The 19,601-nt window shown below is 49.0% G+C and overlaps 1 protein-coding gene across 8 annotated transcripts in view; it reads left to right on the forward strand.

Annotated features, from left to right (window-relative positions):
• CHD6 (chromodomain helicase DNA binding protein 6) overlaps window positions 1-19,601 on the forward strand; it is a 98,958-nt gene that overhangs the window by 22,746 nt on the left and 56,611 nt on the right. For 7 of the 8 annotated variants that reach the window (XM_039699498.1, XM_039699503.1, XM_039699504.1 and 4 more), the window contains exon 2: window positions 18,995-19,050. The exons of the other annotated variant lie outside the window; for it this stretch is intronic. In XM_039699498.1, coding sequence (XP_039555432.1) covers window positions 19,018-19,050 — 33 coding nt within the window. In that variant the 5' untranslated portion in view covers window positions 18,995-19,017. The remainder of the gene's footprint in view (window positions 1-18,994; window positions 19,051-19,601) is intronic. 8 annotated transcript variants of the gene reach the window in all.

Below are 19,601 nucleotides of genomic sequence, written 5' to 3' on the forward strand. Positions count from 1 at the left end.
GCCAAGAATATGCGTATCACATTAAATCAGGGGATTTCTTTGAGTTGTGGATTTGAGGCTGCTGTGGGATGTATCTGAGGTTCTGTGAGATCTGTTTGTGGGTCAAGGGGGACCCTGAAGAGCTGTTGTTTCCATGCTGTGACAAGTTGCAGGCACACTAACATTGTAACTATTTTTGCAAAGCACATATTAGGATTTCTTGGTATCCTGTGGCAATTTGTCTTAGGTTTACTGCTTCCAGCACTGTGACTTTACAATGCTTTTTAAAGGCTCATGGTCACAACAGCACTGAGGGTTTCTCTGTGGACCTCACATGCCATGGCAGTGACCGTGTGGGGCACACTGGGACCTGCTCAGAGGGTGCTGCCACAGATGCCTCTCACCCAGCCTGCTGTGGCCCAAGGACTTCTCAGATCAGATCAGAACAGTGATGTTTTGGATATGTTCAGCTCTTGAGGCAAATGTGGGCCTGAGAACAAAGTGTGCTGGATTAGCCTGGTGCTGTGGTAACACTGCGGGATGGTGGTGTGTTCTTCTGGGCTGGTCCTTACTCTGGGCAGGCAGTGTGGCCAGGGAGGCTTGTTAAAAAGACAGGGATACTTCTTCATTGGGAGAGCACAATTGGAGCTCAGCACGATTGGAGAAAAGAGGTTGAAAGCTGTTCTTGGTAGGGCTGGGTACCTCCTCTCAGCAGTGTGCTCTGAAGTGAGGTGCAATGGGTCCCAGCATGCACCCACTGCACCTCATGCTGGACCTCTTGTCTGGAGAGGAGCTCTTCCTTAGGGTACTGCTTATGCTGAGCCTTCCCCAGCCTCCTGAATTTGCCCCATTTGCTCAGTCATGCCAGCCCTTGCAAGCACTGGATGTGCTGTGGAGTGGCGGTCACTCCAAGCAGTTTTGGTTTGGATTTTTCTGAGAATTGAACACAGAAAAGGGCAAGTGCTGTGTTTTTTCCACCTTCAGCCCTCTCTGACCTCAGGCTAGCCTTCCTGAAAGCACAGCCCTCGGTATGCAGAGCAGCAGGAGGGCTGGGGTCCATCTCATGAAGCATTCCACCTGCTTTTGCACTGTGGGGCTGCCTGTCTGCTCGTGTTAGCCGCCTATACAGGGGGCTAATTTTAAAGGCTCATGGTCACAACAGCACTGGGGGTTTCTCTGTGGACCTCACATGCCATGGCAGTGACCGTGTGGGGCACACTGGGACCTGCTCAGAGGGTGCTGCCACAGATGCCTCTCACCCAGCCTGCTGTGGCCCAAGGACTTCTCAGATCAGATCATAACAGTGATTTGGATATGTTCAGCTCTTGAGGCAAATGTGGGCCTGAGAACAAAGTGTGCTGGATTAGCCTGGTGCTGTGGTAACACTGCGGGATGGTGGTGTGTTCTTCTGGGCTGGTCCTTACTCTGGGCAGGCAGTGTGGCCAGGGAGGCTTGTTAAAAAGACAGGGATACTTCTTCATTGGGAGAGCACAATTGGAGCTCAGCACGATTGGAGAAAAGAGGTTGAAAGCTGTTCTTGGTAGGGCTGGGTACCTCCTCTCAGCAGTGTGCTCTGAAGTGAGGTGCAATGGGTCCCAGCATGCACCCACTGCACCTCATGCTGGACCTCTTGTCTGGAGAGGAGCTCTTCCTTAGGGTACTGCTTATGCTGAGCCTTCCCCAGCCTCCTGAATTTGCCCCATTTGCTCAGTCATGCCAGCCCTTGCAAGCACTGGATGTGCTGTGGAGTGGCGGTCACTCCAAGCAGTTTTGGTTTGGTGTGTTTCCAGAGCCTTGTTAAAAAGACAGGGCTACTTCCTCATTGGGAGAGCACAATTGGAGCTCAGCACGATTGGAGAAAAGAGGTTGAAAGCTGTTCTTGGTAGGGCTGGGTACCTCCTCTCAGCAGTGTGCTCTGAAGTGAGGTGCAATGGGTCCCAGCATGCACCCACTGCACCTCATGCTGGACCTCTTGTCTGGAGAGGAGCTCTTCCTTAGGGTACTGCTTATGCTGAGCCTTCCCCAGCCTCCTGAATTTGCCCCATTTGCTCAGTCATGCCAGCCCTTGCAAGCACTGGATGTGCTGTGGAGTGGCGGTCACTCCAAGCAGTTTTGGTTTGGATTTTTCTGAGAATTGAACACAGAAAAGGGCGAGTGCTGTGTTTTTTCCACCTTCAGCCCTCTCTGACCTCAGGCTAGCCTTCCTGAAAGCACAGCCCTCGGTATGCAGAGCAGCAGGAGGGCTGGGGTCCATCTCATGAAGCATTCCACCTGCTTTTGCACTGTGGGGCTGCCTGTCTGCTCGTGTTAGCCGCCTATACAGGGGGCTAAAGCATACAATATAAAATAAAACATAAAGACAGTAGCAAGGTAGATGCAGAAAGCCAGGCTTCCCGTTCCAGCACTGTCCCTCACGGGAGCTTGGGACAGAGCTGGGAGAGTAGGCTTTCTGAAGCAGAGGAGCAGGACCATGCTGCGTAGCCCCAGTAGGAGCTTGGGTGTTGAATGGTGCCATGGCTTGGTTGTTGGAAGATGTCTGAGTAGAAGAATCATGAACTGAGTCTGGGGTGTCACCTGGACAGTAAATTTCAAGAGAACATAATGGTTTAGAACAATGGAGGAAGGTGTGAGGAGAGCTGCAGCTCATGTGAGCTGACCTCTTTGCGGGGGCTTGATGCTGTCAAGGTATTGTCTAAGCACCTCTTGCTTCATTTCTGTGCTTCAGAGCTTTATAGGAGCCAGGAAGGATGTGTTGCCTGTGTAGCTGTCAAATCCTTGCCTGGCATGTGAGGCTGTGTTTGCAGAAGTGTACACTGCTGTGGGTTGCCAGAGGAACCTGTGGGACACCCAGAACAGTGATAGCAAGGGGCAGGTATCAGGGCAGAGCAGGACCCTCTAGGGGCAAGTGAGTCCTACCAGTCATGAGTCCTGCTTGCCAGGATTCTGCACTTGGGGTGTGCATTAGTACCTGTTCGTTGTGCTCTGAACTGAATCCAGCTACTCCTTGGTTGCTGTACACTTGACACCTGCTCCCACCATGTGCAGAAGGGTGCTCAGAACATCTCCTAGCTTCGCTTCCTCTGAGTGCTCTCATTCTGCTGGGTGACTGTTGGAGCACAAGTTTCCTGGTCTAGTACTGGTGTAGTAGCTGCATGTACAAATGGAGTCCTTGGTGCTGTGCTTATGTTGCCCAGCACATGCTGGGCACAGTCGGGTTGCACTCGAGAGTAAGTGCACAAGTTTTGTTTGCTCAGAGCTAGATTTTCAGCAGGTGGTGTTGAGCAAGCAGGAAATTGGATACTTTGGTGTAGAGACATGTTGTATGGTGGAAAGTCTGGAAAGGCACTTTGGGTTTCATGCCAACATCCACCTCTCCTTCTGGCATGCAACAGGATGTAGGCAATGGCAGTCTGTCTTTCCATCAGGTGTGATCTTGAAAAGCATCCTCGGCAGTGGCCCATCTGTGATGGCTTTGTCCTGGACGGTCCTTGGGGCTGTTCACAGCTGTCTGTGACAGTTCCAGAAGGCAGTGCTACCTCCCAAGTGCTGTGGCTTCCCAATGTTATGTTCCTTCATCTCTGCTTTATGTGGATGAGTTAATGTCATGCAGGGGTGCTGGGCAGCACACCCTGGCCAAGGCTCTGCACTCTCAAGGCTCCAGCTCGGATGCCCTGCTAACACTGTGGCTAAGCCAGGCTGGGAGGAGTAGTTTGCACATGCCTTTGGGTATATATCCCTGGTACCCTGTTATCCCTGTTACCACTCTAGAGCTTTATTCCTTTTTCTTCATATGTTGACCTCCTCTCCCAGACTTGGCAAGCATGTTTTTGCATGTTAAAAGTTAAAAGTTCTTCTGTTAAAAGTTAAAAGTTCTTCTCAAGACCTGGAGATCTTGTCCCTTTGCAGGCTGACTAGTCAGAGTCATTGTGGCTTCTCTGTGCCTTTGCTCTCAGCTCATTTTCAGTGCCTGTTTTTCTCTGAAGATCATGTTGAGAAGCTCTTCTCCCATTTCTGAGGGAAAGCAGGTGAACCATTCAGCAGGACGTCTGCTGGATGGAGTGGTGTGTACACATGAGATAGATCACTCCTCCCAGGGAGCTGTGGTTGCTTTCACAGAGTGCTCGTGGTGCTGGTGTTGGGGCTGCATGGCTGGAGTACTGTGCATGTCCAGAGGACACTGGGAGCACATGTTAGTGAGCCTCAGCCTTTGAACTGGGAAAATCAGTCCTCCAGCTGCAGGGGAGACTTTGGCCACTCGTGTGGGAAGGCTGGTAGAAGAGGGAGAACACATGGTCATTTCTTAGTCTTGGATTGGTGTTGACTCAATTGTAGAATTTCAGATGACGTTCTTGGGTTCTGCACAGATGCTGCGACTCCTGGAGGAGCCCAGGCAGGAGCAACAGGAAATAATGGCATGATGTGGACTCAGTCTGGTGTCAGGATGGCTTGTGCTTTCAGAACAATAAAAATAAATCCAAGGGAGGAGGATAGTAACCTAATGTGCCTCAGATTGTGTAACTGAAAACGTCATTGCTAACAGCAGATTCTGTGTAGACGCTGTGCCACTGCAACTTGGGCTGCTCACAGAGAGGGACAAAGCACAGCTTTCAACACTGCTCTGCTTGTCTCTTGAAATGCAACAAGACAGTTCCTAGTGTGTGGTCAGCCTGTGCAGTGTTGGTGTGCTCACTGAGTGTGCGTGGTGCCTGGCACTATGGGCTTGTGAGGAGGTTGTGCCATGACCTCATGGAGGACTTGTCCTTGGCTGCTGAAAGTGCTTGATGCCTGCCTGGTGCAGGGTGTTGCGGGCTGGCAGCATGGGGGTGGGGCACACATCAGTTAAAAGATGTAAAAAACCATAAAAACTTGATCATGGAGAATGAAAACTCCCCACTTGTGCCTGTGGCCATAAACCTGCAGTGCTTGCATGATGTGCTGGTGAGAACATGTTGATCTCTGTATGAAAACCATAAGCTTATTTGGAAAATTGGGCTGTCTCATTTGAGATTAGAGTTCCTCTTTAATCTGCAAATTCTTAATTAGTATGGAAATAGCTTGTTAAGTGGGTTTCTCTGTGCATGTATATCCGCATAGCAGTGCGGTGGTGCTCCTTCGCAGGTGGTGTGCTTCCTTTTAGTATGATGGACAAGTTCCTGGCCCTGAGGCCAGGCAGGATGCTCTGGATGCAGCAGGTAACAGCAGACCAGCACGAGGCAGACATGATGGTGTCCCTTTCCTCCTGTTCAGCTTGTCCCCTAGGAGATGATGGGAAGAGATGCTTGTTCCACAGGATTATCACAGAATCATAGAATATTCTGAGTTGGAAGAAACCCACAAGGATCATTGAGTCCAGCCCTTAAATGAATGGCCTCTATGGGGATTGGACCCACAACCTTGGCATTATTAACACCATGCTTCAACCAGCTGAGCATTATGAATAGTGCAGTGTGTTAAATGCCTCAGGTTCTCTGGTGTCTGGGGTCACAGCTGGCTGCAGTGACTCTGGCCCCTGCAGCACACTTCAAAGGAGCCTTCCACACATCGGAATGGCATGTCATCCTGGGAGCTGGAGCAGGGCCCTGCAAGGACCTGGGGTGCTGCCATCATCTCAGCGTGCCCTCTCAGCAGCCAGCTCTGTATGCAGACAGGAGACCAAGGGCTTTCTCCTGACACCTGCAGGGGCTTTGGAGGGCCTCTTCTTGCATTTGGAAGACTTTACACGTGGTCAGAGTGGATATCCTGGTTAGAATAATTGAATCATCATGGAAGAGACCTTTAACATCATCAAGTCCAATGGTCCACCCAGCACTACCACGGTAACTCCTAAACAGATATCACCCAGTGTCAACCTAGCCCCTTCTTAAATACTTTGGCATGGTGACTCCACCTCTCTCGCAACTTATTCTGGTTCCTGACCACCCTAACAGTGAAAAATTTTCTTCTAATATCTAACCTGAATCTTCCTTGTCTCAACTTAAGGCCATTTACTCTAGTTCTCTCACTGCAGGCACAGCAAAAGAGACCAGCCCCCCTCTCACTACAACCTCCTGTCAGGGACTTGGAGGGAACTGTGAGTTCCCCCTATGAGCCTTCTCTTTTCAAGACTGAACAGACCCAGCTCCCTCAGCTGTTCCTGCTAAAACATTTTTTACAGACCACTCACAAGCTATGTTGCCCTTTGCTGGACATGGTCCAGGACCAAAATGTACTTTTGTCCCCTTTTGAAGTGAGTAGCCCAGAATTGAACATAGTATCAAGGTGCCTCAACCAGTGCCAAGTATAGGGGATTGGTCACTTCCCTAGCCCTGCTGGCCTCCTTGGTTACCTGGGCACACTGCTGGCACCAAGTTCCTTTCTGCCAAATGGTTTTCAAGCCACTCCTCCTCCAGCCTGGAGCTGCAGAGGGTTGCTGTGACCTGAGTAGGACCTGACACTTCACCTTACTGAACCTCATGCAGTTGTCCTCAGCCTGTTGACTGAGCCTGTCCGGGTGTCTCTGTAGAGCCTTCCTACCCTTGAGCAGACTAAGCTGATCTTGAGGTTAAACTGTCTTCTCTCTATCTAGCTGATATCCCAGCCTTATTTTCTCTAGAGAGATGGCTCTAGTTCTGTGGAAATACAGGGGTGCACAGTGGGTGTGATGCTGGCCCAACACCAGGCACCCACAAAAGCCACTCACTCACCTTGCCTGCTTCAGCTGGGCAGAAGAGAGAAAAATTTAACACAGGGTTCACGAGTTGAGATAAGGACCGTGAGAAATACTTCAAGGGCAAAACAGGCTCAGTGTAAAGTTGCAAAGTGAATTTATTGCTAACAGAGTCAGAGGAGGATAATGAGAAGTAAAAGAAACCCTTAAAACACCTTTTCTTCCCTCAACCCCCTCCCTCCTTTCCACCGGCAGTGCAGGGAGACAGGGCATGGGGGTTTGGTCAGTTCATCTCTCAAGGCTTTCTTCCACTGCTCAGGGAGAGAAGTTGTTCCCGTGTGACACCGTGGGGTCCCTCCCACAGGAGACAGTTCTCTGTGAACTTCTCCAGCATGGCTGACCAATGTCACGAGCAGCAGTCTGCCCAAAACTGCTGCAACGTGAGCCCCTCCCACGGGCACACCGTCCTCCCAAAACTGCTGCAGCCTGGTTTTGGGGTGCAGTCCTGCAAGAACAGGCTGCTCCAGCCTGGAAGCAGGGGCCCTCTCTCTCCCCACTGGGTCTCCCACTGGATCACAGCCTCCTCCAGGCATCCACCCACTGCAGGGTGAGCATCCCCCCATGGGCTGCGGCTGGATCTCTGCATCCTCTGTGAATCCCCACGGGCTGCGGGGGCACAGCTGCTTCACCATGGTCCTCACCAGAGCCTGCAGAGGAGCCTTGGCTCTGGCACCTGGAGCACCTCCTCCCCCTCCTTCTCCACTGACCTTGTGTCACCATGTTGTGTCCCTCACATGTTCTGACCTCTTCCTCTTCTTGGAATAAAAGAACAAACTGTGCACCTTTGTTTTGATTTTCTTCTTAAATCTGTTATCACAGAGGCATTACCAGCCTCTCAAATTAGGCTAACTTTGTCCAGCAGCATGTCCATCTTCAGAGCCACCAGGGATTGGCTCTGCCAGACATGGTGGAAGCTTCCAGCAGCTTCTGTGGCAGCCCTGCTACCTCAAACCAGTCCATGCAAAACCAATACACCTGGGAAGAAGAGTGTGAGGCTACAGGCAGAGGCTGCTTTCGAAATGGGCACCTGGCTCTCCTTTCTTCTGGAGAGCTTAGGAACATCCCTATCCCTCACAGCCACTCTTAGGAGCACTGGACGTGGGGCAGAGACCAGCTGCCTGTTCCCTAGCCCGGTGAAAAAGCTGTGCTTGGTCTCCTGCTGCTGCTGCTGAGGCTCATGAAGCAAAGCTAAAGAATATTCCTCTGGGCAGCTGGCTCCTGGCACTGGCTGCTCTTCCCTGCCCACAACCTTTATTCTGCCAGCCCAGTGCCACCTCCTTGGGATCCTACCCTACCTGAGTGCTGGGTGCCTGCGGAGGACCAGGTGGGGTGGTGCCAGAACAGCAGCCCACGGGAGCAGGGGCCAGGGCTGTGTGACAGCACCAGGGCTGGTGGCAGCAGGGCCCTGCAGCCCTTTGCTGGGCTCTGGAGGCAGCAGAGCTGAGCCTCTCACTGCGGCACCAAATGTCTGGGCATCCTCCAGCCCTCGTTCAGCTGCTGCAGCTGCTGAGCTAACACTGTTCAAAAGGCAATGAGCATGCTGGGGCCTAGGCCACTCCATGTGTGTGATGCACAATATATGGACTTTATTTGATTCTTTATTTTTAAAAAAATAAGCACCCTGAAAACCTGGAGTTGAGTGATAGGCCTGTTATGGACTGTGCAATGAGAGACTTCCAGCCTGGGCCAGCCCCATGACGAGGAACTTGCAGCAAGGCATTTATCTTGACCTTATCTTGCCAGACGTTTTGCTGCTGTGCAGACAATGTCTGAGCCCTTCTCCTTCCCTGGCATCTCTTGGGTCTCATTGAAATCTCCTGTGTGCTCCATGTGGGACCTTGGGTCTGCTGGAGAGGAGCAGAGGACTACAGATGCTCCCAGTCTCTCTGGGCTGGCAGGGGCCCTTCCCCAGGCCTTGAGGGTGGACAGAGCTGCACTGGTGAGATGCAGTGGTTCCCAGAGGAGTGCAGGTGAATGCTCCTGCTTTCCTGCTATGGGAGAGTCCTGTGCTGCTGGATTCTGTCCTGGTGCTGTCCCCACAGCTGTATCAGCTGGAGACCTGCACAGGCACCTTAGAGTTGCAATGCTAGGTGCCAGGGCTCAGCCTACAGCCTGGAAGTTGTTTGGGTGGTGTGAAGTTCCTCTCTGGCTCTGGGAGCAGCAGGTTGGCTCGCCTGCAAAAACCCTAGGTTGTGCCAGGTACTTAAAGTGTCACAGAGTGATTCTTTGGGGCAAGGCAGTAGTGGGGAGACCTCTGCTGAGCACAGGAGGCATCCCATGCCTTGTCACAGTTCTGGGGGACTTGACAGTCTTTTGATGATGGAATGAAAACAGAGCAGGAAGAGAATGCTAGTTCCCACAAGAGCTGGGATGTGAGTGCCCCAGATCCATCTTCTGGGTTACTCCAGCAGAAAATTGATTGAGTAGTCAAACAGGCTCCCCAGGGAAGTGGTCACAGCACCAAGCCTATCAGATTTCAAGAAGTATTTGAACAATGCTTTCAGGCACATGATGGGATTCTTGGGGCGACGTGTGCAGGGCCACGAGTTGGACTTGATGATCTTGATGGGTCCGATCCAACTCAGAATATTCTGTGATTTGGTGTTTCTAAAACCTGTGAGGGGAGGGCTGGGAAGTGAGAGCTGGGGTAGAAGTGTCTCAGCTGGATGGGTGATGGCAGGGCCTGCTGGGGGCCAAGCTGAGGCAGGTGGGGGAAGACCAGTGTGCTCATGAGCTGCTGGCAAGGAGGGGTAAGCTGAGCACCTTGGAGCCTCCTGCAGCACAGAGACCACTGTGAAAAATGAACCAAACCCAGGTCTCCTACACATCTGGCTACTTGGGATGGGACTGCTCCCTGTTAGAGCCCAGCAGGATTGTTCTGAGCTGTTGCACCCACTTGATCTGAAATCTCTGTGTGGTCCTCCCTGGAGAGCAGCTCTATTGCAGCTGCATGTGTATTCTAGCTTGACCTAGTGCTGTATTTTCTGGGCCCTCATGGAGCACATTTGCAGCAGTACAGGAGAGGCTGTACAGGACAGGCTTAGTGTCTCGGTTTTGAGACGAATTTCAGGAGAGAACACCCTGAAATGAGCATTTCCTCTGAAGAGAAAGGGCTTCAGTAACTCCCTTTTCTTCTGCCAGTGGGAGAAATGGATACTAGGTGGTGAAACTGAAAAAAAAAGCTGTTTATTAACAAAAAAATAAGGGTGCCTGCAAGGCACAGAAAAAGAACGGCTGTAGCTGGACTGCGGGACCTCCCAGGGGTAAAAAGTGTAGCCAAAAAACCCGCAGCAGTAGCAAGGTCACAGTGGGGCATGCCGAGCAGGGCAAGAGAGAGGCTCTGTGGGATTTTTCACCAGCACTGGCTGGTCCCTAGGTCTGGACTGTGCAGGGAGGCAGCCCTCAGTGGGGAAACAAGGCTGTTCCTACATCCTGGTGCTGCATGCATTGCCTCTCCAGGCTTCCCACAGCAGAGCAGCAGAAAAAGCAAGCCAGCAAGTCCAGTCGGAGTGCCAAAGCAAAAAAAAAAAAAAAAAAAAAAAAGGAACCGAACACAAAAGAAATAGTGGGATTTTTGGTCAGAGACACCAGCTGCATGTTCAGTCCAACAGCTTTCGTGGAAAAGGGAAGCACTGCCCCTCACCTCACCCCCAGCTCCCTCTGGAAACCCCAGCCTGGCTCCCATTCATGGTGGCAGTCCTCGAGCCAGGGAGAATGGGGGTGGGGTCAGGACAGCAGCCACCCCTGAACACTAAACAAAACAGATCAAACCCCCCAAAAAATTACGTAGCATAATAAACCATCCCCAAGACACTTTGTAATGAGAAAGAAGTCCTGTGTCATCATGTTCACAGATGCCATGAAACTCCTCCCTGCTCATGTGGCACTGGGTGCCTTTCCTTGTTCCCACCTAGCTTGACTTAGATGTGGGCCAGGATGGCCATGCAGCCAAGCAGCCAGGATCGGAGTTAGCAGCCTTTGCCTCTTCTTTTCAGAATGGTGACATAAGCCATGGGCCAGCGTCAGCATGCAGAATTGGTCACCTCATGCTGAGCACTGCCCACCTGTAGCACCTGTTGGTTTTGGTGTTCCTGCTTGGGAGGGAGACACCGGGAGGTACGGGGGTGGGTCACTGTGGGCTAGCAGCAGTGCAAACTCTGCCCTTGTGCCAGCGAGTCTGACAGCCCACGCCTCAGGGAGCGGGGTTTGCGTGGTACCGGCGCGAAAGGAGAGGCAGGTGTTTGTGGGATTTCTGTCTTAAAACACTTGTCAAATACTTTTGAGGTCTTTGGCACCTGTTGCTGGTACTGTGGAGTGAACAGCTGCTGATGGCTGGCTGCCCAAAAGGCATCCACTGCTGACAGCTCTGTTGGGTGTGTCATGGCTAGAGCAGCAGTGGAGAGGACCCAGACCACGACCTCACCCTGTCCCCTTGACTGTCACAGCATGTTTACCCTCAGGAGCTACAGCAATACCCCATCCACCCAAGAGTGACACTGATGTGGACCCTGCATGTGGCAGGGCTGCTCCTGGCCTTCCTGCCACCGCAGCACTGGTGGGAGGGAGGCAGTGAAGCCACCTTCCTCTTGCATCTAGCAGTGTGCAACCTGTGCCCAGTACCCAGAGAAACCAGGCCTGGGCAGGTGTGTGTCAGCTCACCATCTTGCCTGGTCCTTCCTAAGAGTGCATGAAGCCTGGGAGGGGGTGCTGGGTGCTGTTTCTCTGTGTTTGGGTTTAGCTGCTCTGACGATGCCTGGGAGCTGTGGCCATTGCAGACACCGGCTATAAAGCTCTGCTGGTTGAGCTGCACCACAGCCACTGTTGCAGAGAGCCTGAGGGAACACTGTCTGCCCCAGAGAGGTGTCAGGGTGTCGCAGTTTTAGAGACAGACACGTGACAGAACACACCAAAGTTCATTGTTGGGTGCCCCCTTTTATAGGGGCTTTAACTTTCCTGTGCTTACCCAGATGATTGGTTGGGATCTTAACACCAGGCAGCTCCCTGGCCAGTGATGTCTGCATTCCTAATGAAATGGGACTGGCTGGGGTCCCCTGTTTGGATTTGAATCTGACCTATCATTATCATACCCAAGGACATGTTTACTTGTGTTCTCTAGCAAACTTAGGCTGGTGGAGTTGGTGTCTGTTATGGCCAGTTTATCTGTGCAGCTTCAGACTAGCTGTAGATGTCACAGTTCCCCCTTTCTGTTTAAAAATGCAAAGTGTTCTTTGTATCCTTCTGCAAGGGCCCTTTGCAGGCAGGATGACAAGACAGCCTGGTGACACAGATGATTCTACCCAACTGGCCGAGCCCAGCCCTTCCCAGCCAGCAGTGTATCCTGTTTACCATTGGAGATGTAGCATTCATATCCAGGAGCTGTCAAACAGGATTACCAGCAATACAAGTTTTCAAAATGGCATGCCGCAGGCTCGTTACTTAGAAGTTACAATTTTACAACTTAACTCTACAAACAGGAAACATTTCAACTTTAGAACCCTGAGAAAACCAACTAACAGGAGAAACAATTTGTCTTAGTTTGGGCTTGCAATTCATTCCTTAAGTACATATCCTGAAGTCCTCATATCTTTAAATATATTTACAAATTACAGCTTTACACTACTAAACAAGAACCTATTCAACTCAAAACCATCTCAATTAAAAACATGCATCCTGCCACTGATGTCTCCCAAATGTTTGAGTCTTGGTGTTCAAGTAAGGTGATAGGTAAATTGTCTTACTGTTGTTGATAATCTTCTATCTCCAAGAAGCTGTTGGCTTGCTAGGTCATATTATTGCTTGATTAAAAAACATGAGAACAGCCAAGCCTTTGAAGGGGGGTGTACATCCACCCCACACTCCCCCTTTCATTTTTACAACTTAACAGGAATATAATTCAATTCAATGCAACAAAACATGCACTTTTGAATGAAATTAACAAGGTGAAACTTAAAACTGCTTATGTGCTTTGTCATCATCCAGGGTCTGAAGAGCCCCCTTTTCACAATGGGGACTTGGAGAGCCTTTCCCAGATTAGGCTTCCAGGTCTACCTCAAAGGAAAGGGGCCCAGCTTCTGCAGAGCCAAAGCAGCTAGTCAGTGACCTGCTTTCACTTTTAGCACAGAAACACCTGCGTTTGTTGGCATACTTTCCCTGCCAGCCTTGGCCAGAGCCAAGACCCAGGCTGGGAGGGCTTCCCTAACATATTCTTAAAAGAAATCTTTCAGCAATAACTCATAGAACAGCCGGGTTTGTCATATATCCTTATCTAAATAACCCATTATATTATAAATAGCCTGTAAGTAACTATAACAGTGCATAAATCTATATATACATATATATATATATATATATATATATATATATATATATATACACACACACATCCCCTTTTGCAAGTGTCATTTACTTTTTTGACATGAACAAACCAACTCAAAACCATCAAAGGAACCATCCCCGTGTCTCGGTTAGGTTTTTCAGGTTGCATTCTGGTTTATTATTAAAAGTGACACATCCTTGTGTTAGTAATGTCTTTAAAATATTCGATTCTAAAGGTTCTTGGGTAAAGTCATAAGTGAATTGTCACTACAGGATTCCCACAGATGCTCCATGGTGTTTATGTGGAGCCCTTGAACTTCCCCTGCGAAGGACTCTTTGCTTGGGTGTGATCTTAGCTGATTATTTGATGAATATATGCAACATTAACAACATTATTTAGCTGTATTTGTACAATCCCTTTGCATAGTCACAATACCAAAAACAAAATCAGTTGGGTTATCTGTCTCTATCAATACAGGTAGTTTGCAGCATTACAGAACAGAGAGGACACCTATGAAGTTGTTTCTTGATGTCAGAGGGAATTAAGTTACTCAGAGCTGTGGTGTGGAGTCATTCACTGTAAGAGATGACACACTGCAGGTTCCCCAGAAGTCAGAGGAATTGGTATTAATTTTAACATAATCCTTGTCATTTGCAGATGTGGTGAACACATTAGTCAAATATGGACAATAATATCTGGTAGAAAAGGTTTCAGATCCCAGCTTCAATCTACCCTAATTAATGGGACCTCATTAAATAAGTGAATATAAAGCGTTCATTTTGGTTTGGGTCTGTTTACTTTTAAATGCTGCAGTACTTAAAATTGTCAAATCAGCACTTCCATGAGCATTCATTTTGCAAAACTACATATTGGGTAATAGTTGTAGACTAAAACAATAACATTCCGCTATATAAATTAAATCATACTTTGAAGGAATGAATAACCTAGGAGTTATGTACAAAGAAAATTAACAATCATTGTTGAAATGAAATGCAAAATGTTACTGCTACTCCTGCTGTCTCAGATACCTTTGAAATAAATTTAACAAGACCCTTAGAATGTATTTATAGGTTTACAAGTCAAGTTTCAGAAAAATCAAATAATGTCAAAGAAGATTCTATAAAGCAATGAAAAGCATATGTACATTTTCCTTATAACCTTGGGATTTTACTCCTTAAAGTTGTTAAGTTTCTATATCAGTCTATTTGCAAGGTAACTGTTTATCCTAATAAATTTAGATACATTTCCCCTTTGATTACAAATAAAGCATTGCACCTTCAAGACATATAATCTTAAACCATGGTGTCAGGTATGCACAGGTCACATTGTGCTCATTGTCTCAAACAAGGTGAGCACAAACATAATAAATCCACACAGACATGTAAACATGCAACCTGTTATCCGACTGCACAAACACCTTCTCTCCTAAATTAGTACCTCTATGTTTGCTTTCATGAACGTAGAGTGTTCTTTTGGGGATGTTTAAAACAAACAGTGTCTTTGAATTCTAAAATGTCATAAATATTAAGAAAGTCTGTGTCTCAGTGAAATTGCCTTCTGTCTGATGCAGGAAGGTAGCAGGAGGCTGTCAGAAAGGGACTGGCAATACTATGTATGCCACCTTTTTTCACTGGGCAATTGGTTGGATCACTCACAGGGTAGATTGAATTTATAAGTAAAGGGCAGTACTTCTGAAACACAGGATATCTGTTCATAGAAGGTCCATCACTGGGAAATATTAGAGATATGGTTGAAAGCAAAGTATTAAAATGTTAGCAATATGGTTGGAATAAAGGCACCATCTTTATTCTTAGCAAGAAAATCTCCTTTAAAGCAACATGTTAGTGTCTTCCCCACTAAAACTTCAAACACTGCAGTCCAGAGATGGCAAGACTGCAGTAAATTATATTTGAACATAATGAATTTTAGTCCCCTATACCAAATATTTGTGTTGTGCAGATAGAAAGAAAAATTCAACAATTTGTGTCCCCTGTGTAATCATCTTATATTCTTAATCATTACTTTGGAATGCTGTGAATTTTACAAGACCTTTAAGGATAATAGCTATAGGAATTGCATAAATATAATAGAAAAGGTTGAATTCAAGAACAAAGCAGTCTTTTCTATTCTGGACTTATTGCAGACTTTCATTCTAGGTTTTTATACTTCCACGATTTATGGTTTTGGGACTCCATACTAGGCTATCTTTGCAGGCTGACATTAGTTGCAGGGGATGTATGGCACAGTACAGGGATTTAGAAATCTGTGCCTTGGGATTTACTTTGCATGGTATATTTTCTTTTTCTTGAAGGTTTATTTATCAAATTGAAGGTGACAAAACTAAGTCTTATGTTGCTGTTATCCAGAGTTATTACAAAGTATGTCCAGTCAGATATCAGGTTTTATCATCTGTATCTTACATCAGTACTGTGAGGTAATGAAGTTCAGGTAAATATTAGCCTGAATATTGTATGAATATAGTGTATGTATCAGTGTGATTCCTTTTTGGAAAGAGTTTACCATGAAGAGTCAGAGAAAAACATTCCAAACTTCTAAGCTTTATAATAAGGCTTTCCACTTACAAGTAAGTATATTCAATAGCTTTCCTTTTGGTGTTGTCTCAATAGCCTTCTAAGCTTTAGGGCTTTATATTGTCAGTTTGGCTGGTCTACTATAGATTTGATAATTGTCATATAAATTAAAAATAGCCAAGAGCTCCCATCCTTGAATAAAATATTTGCACAATTTTAAATGAACCAAACTTAATTTAGGTTTGGAATTCCCATAACTGAAATGGTAAGATTTTTGGAAAAGAAAAATAATACCTTAATGCTTCTTTTTCTTTGAAGGGTAAAAACAACCTGGAAAATTACTGTGAGTTCTATATGGAAGAGAATTATTAAGTTGAACTACAATCCTTAAATATTACAGTTTCCTGCTGAAATTCTAATACACATTTGAAAAGGAAAGAATCCAGTGCTGCCAGTCATAACATGAGGACTAAAGCTGTCGTAGGTATATACAGAAACCAATATTAGAATGGGCACTTGTCTCCATGGCAACCATTTGTCCTGTCCGATTCCTGAAAACCTTACCAAAGGAGCTTTTTAATGTTTCTCAATTCCTTGGGTAGACTTTCTGGGTTTGCTCTGCATGCTGGCCATCTGCACAGCCACGGCGAGTGGCTACAGTGGGCTGTGGTGGCTGGATGGCCCTGCCTGCCGCCCCCCTCAATCTCAGTGTCTCCCCAGCATGGTTGTAACCCTTCAGCTGTGCTGCTGCCTCTTCTTGCTGCTCCAGGTAGCAGCAATGCGGTCGCAGCTGTGGCTGCAGACCCCCCCACCCCGCCCTGGGGCCGTGGCTTTGGTGCTGGGCAGGATGGAGCCCGCAGTCGCAGCACTGGCTCTCAGCAGTGACCGGCTGCAGCGGCGCAGCCCAGGGCCGTGCCTGCCCCCCGAGCGGTGGCGGCACAGCCTCGTGACCGCGACGGCGCGTTCACAGAGGGCAGGAGAAGGTCGCTGTTTCCCGCCCGCTGGGCTCCCCTGATCCCAGTGCAGTGGCGGCTGTTCAGGGCTCCCCAAGATTGCGTCACTCGGTGCAGCTGGACCCGCCAGGGTCCAATGAGAAACTGCAGCACAGCGCTGAGTCGGTAGCAGCAAAGGCGTCATCTCTTGGGTGCGTGTTGAGTCCCTTACCAGTGTGTGTACAAGAGGTGGTTCCAGCTCTGGCAGTGGCGATGGCAACGCTCCTGGCACTGGAACTTTGGGATCCTCCATCCTGCCACTACTTCTGGGAAGGACGTTGGTATGGTGTCCGGGTATCCGTGGTGATGTATCTCCAGGGTCTGCTCACAAGTCGCAGCGGCTAATGGGTGTGCCCAATGGAAGCTGGGTCATAGGCACAGTTTTGGAGCCAAGCCAATCGGCCCTGGGAGGAGACAGTCCACGCACGTGTGTGGTGGTGAAGGACATTTCAGTGTGCGTGTTTGGGGTGGCTGCAGGGCGATTCACTTCTGCAAGGTCTGCACGCCGCTGCAGTGCGGCTGTAGGGCCAGTGCGGTCCGGCGTGGTTGCAGAGTGCTTGCCTGACACAGCGGCACAGACGGCTCAGCAGTAAATGTGGCTCCATGACTTGACGTGGCTTTGCAGCAGCTAGGCACAGCATCGCAGCAGCTTGGCTCGGATGTGGTGCTCTCCACGTTGAGGCCTCCCAGCACAGGCTGGCTTCGCGGTGGGGCATTGTATTGTGACGCAGCTGTCTTGCCTGTCCTCCTGTCCCATGCATCTATGTACCTCGCCCAGTGCCCTGTCTTTGCTGCATGCTTTGGTGGGTGGAGCCTGCAGCATCCCCACCGCTGCCCTTGCATCCCACTCAACTTTTAACTGTCCCAGCAAATCCAATACAAGTCTCCAGGGCTTTATAACGTCCACGGTGTCGGTAGCAGTTTCCAGAGCCTGTTCCACAAGTCTCCCAGAGCTTTGTAACATCCATAACGGCTTCCAGAGCCTGTTCCACAAAATTTACCCCTCGTTCAGATAAAAAGAGAGTGCATACCTTTACCGCAGGGTCTTCTTCCACTAAAGCCCATGCTCCCATATTTCCTGGTGGCTTCTTCCACTTACAAAGGGTCTGGACCAATGAGGCTTTCCCTGTTGCTCTTTGCAGCTTTCCACACTGCTCAAAGCTATGCCTGCTGCTCCAGGGACTACAATGGTTCTGCCCACTGCTCTCCACAGTTCTACAGGCAGCAGGCAGCTTTCCCTGCAGCCCTCTGTCTCCCTGCTCTACCTATGGCAGCTGTTGTATCACGTCAGAGGTCACCGCTTGTCACAGTTTTAGAGACAGGCACGTGACAGAACACACCAAAGTTCACGCAACAGCAGCCAAGGTTCATTGTTGGGCCCCCTTTTATAGGGGCTTCAACTTTCCTGTGCTTACCCAGATGATTGGTTGGGATCTTAACACCAGGCAGCTCCCTGGCCAGTGATGTCTGCATTCCTAAATGAAATGGGACTGGCTGGGGTCCCCTGTTTGGATTTGAATCTGACCTATCATTATCATACCCAAGGACATGTTTACTTGTGTTCTCTAGCAAACTTAGGCTGGTGGAGTTGGTGTCTGTTATGGCCAGTTTATCTGTGCAGCTTCAGACTAGCTGTAGATGTCCCATCATGGTGCTGCATTGCCACAGACCCTCACTGATCCAGTGGGGAGACAAGTGTGGGGACCTGGTCGCCCCTGGCACTAAGGTGCTGCTAAGAGCTGGACTTTCAACTGCAGCCCCTCTGATCAGGCCTGCTGTAGGGGAGCTGCTTGGAAATGACCGCTCCCTCAGCCCATCCTCCCTGTGGGCTGCAAGGTGGGTGCCACTCATGCAGGGTCCTCCCTGCTGCAGGGCACAGGCCTGGGGACAAAACCAGCTCAGCCCCAGCACTGCACCTGAGGCTGCTTGTGGGGAGACATGGTTCTTCCCCTCCTTGCCTGCCCCATCTTTGTCCCTATAGCAGCTCTTCTGTGCTCGTGGTCATAGGGCTTGCAGCCTACATCAAGTTCCCGCATCCTCTCCAGTCTGTTTCTGCTGTCATTGCTGCTTGGCAGAGGCTGGTTTGTTTACTTCCCTCTGCTACTGCAGGGCTGGCAGCATCCAACAAATCTCTTAGCAGGGCCTGGGTTATTCCTGGGGCTCTGAGGAGCTGGAGTGTGTTCTGTGCAAGCCCCAGACATGCCGCTTCTTGCCGAGACTGTGGCTGCCATGTTGGTCTTGGCCGGTGGGTTTCAGGCAGCACTGTGGGGATAACTGTGGCTGGGCTCTTGCCGTGGCTCAGCAGAGCAGATGTCCCTAAGCTTGTCCCTGAGAGTTTAATTCTGGCAGCTTTGTTGCTCTGAGCAGCCCCGGGCTTGGCTCAGCCTTCTGGAGGGGTGAATAGAAGGATGGAGTGCCTCAGATTCAGCAGTCTCGTCATTGTGAATTTTTTTTGTGTTGTGTCTTGCAGAAATAACATTCATCCCAGATTTGATGATAATGAAAATACAGAAAAAAGAAAAGCAGGTTTGTGACCCTTTCTCCTTCTCCCAATTCAGCTGTCAAGGCCTGAGGACCATGTCCCATGTGTAAATTGTTGCAACTGATTGTTGTGATGTGGAAATTGTTGTGGTGGGAAGTAGGCTGGGCAAGTGTCTTGAATTTCCAGGCAGAGGTGCATCTCAGGTCAAATTTCAAGGAGCTGAGCTGCACCCCAGAGTGGGTGAGCCTGATGGGACCATTGAACAAGGTGGGGTTTATCTTCAGCAGTGGAAATGCTCTTGACTTGGTGCTACCCCAGTGGAGGAACAGCCCTTCTTTTTGTCTCAAAGTCCACAGTATTGGTTCTTGCTGTAATCTCATTACAAACCCACACGTTTGCTGTGATTGCTTCTACTAACATGATACACCAGGACTAATACCAGCTGGGAGGTTCAGGAAGATAATGTCTGGGAGCTGTGAGAGCTTGAACAGGGGGGAATTTTCTTCCCTTGCTCAGAAAAAATTCCATCTCACAAAGCTGTCATTTCTGGATTGCTGCATTGGATCATAACAGCCTGCTGCTGTTATGATCCAAT

This window comes from Passer montanus, unplaced genomic scaffold (genome assembly GCF_014805655.1).
Source record: "Passer montanus isolate IOZ18808 unplaced genomic scaffold, ASM1480565v1 scaffold136, whole genome shotgun sequence".
Lineage (NCBI taxonomy): Eukaryota > Metazoa > Chordata > Aves > Passeriformes > Passeridae > Passer > Passer montanus.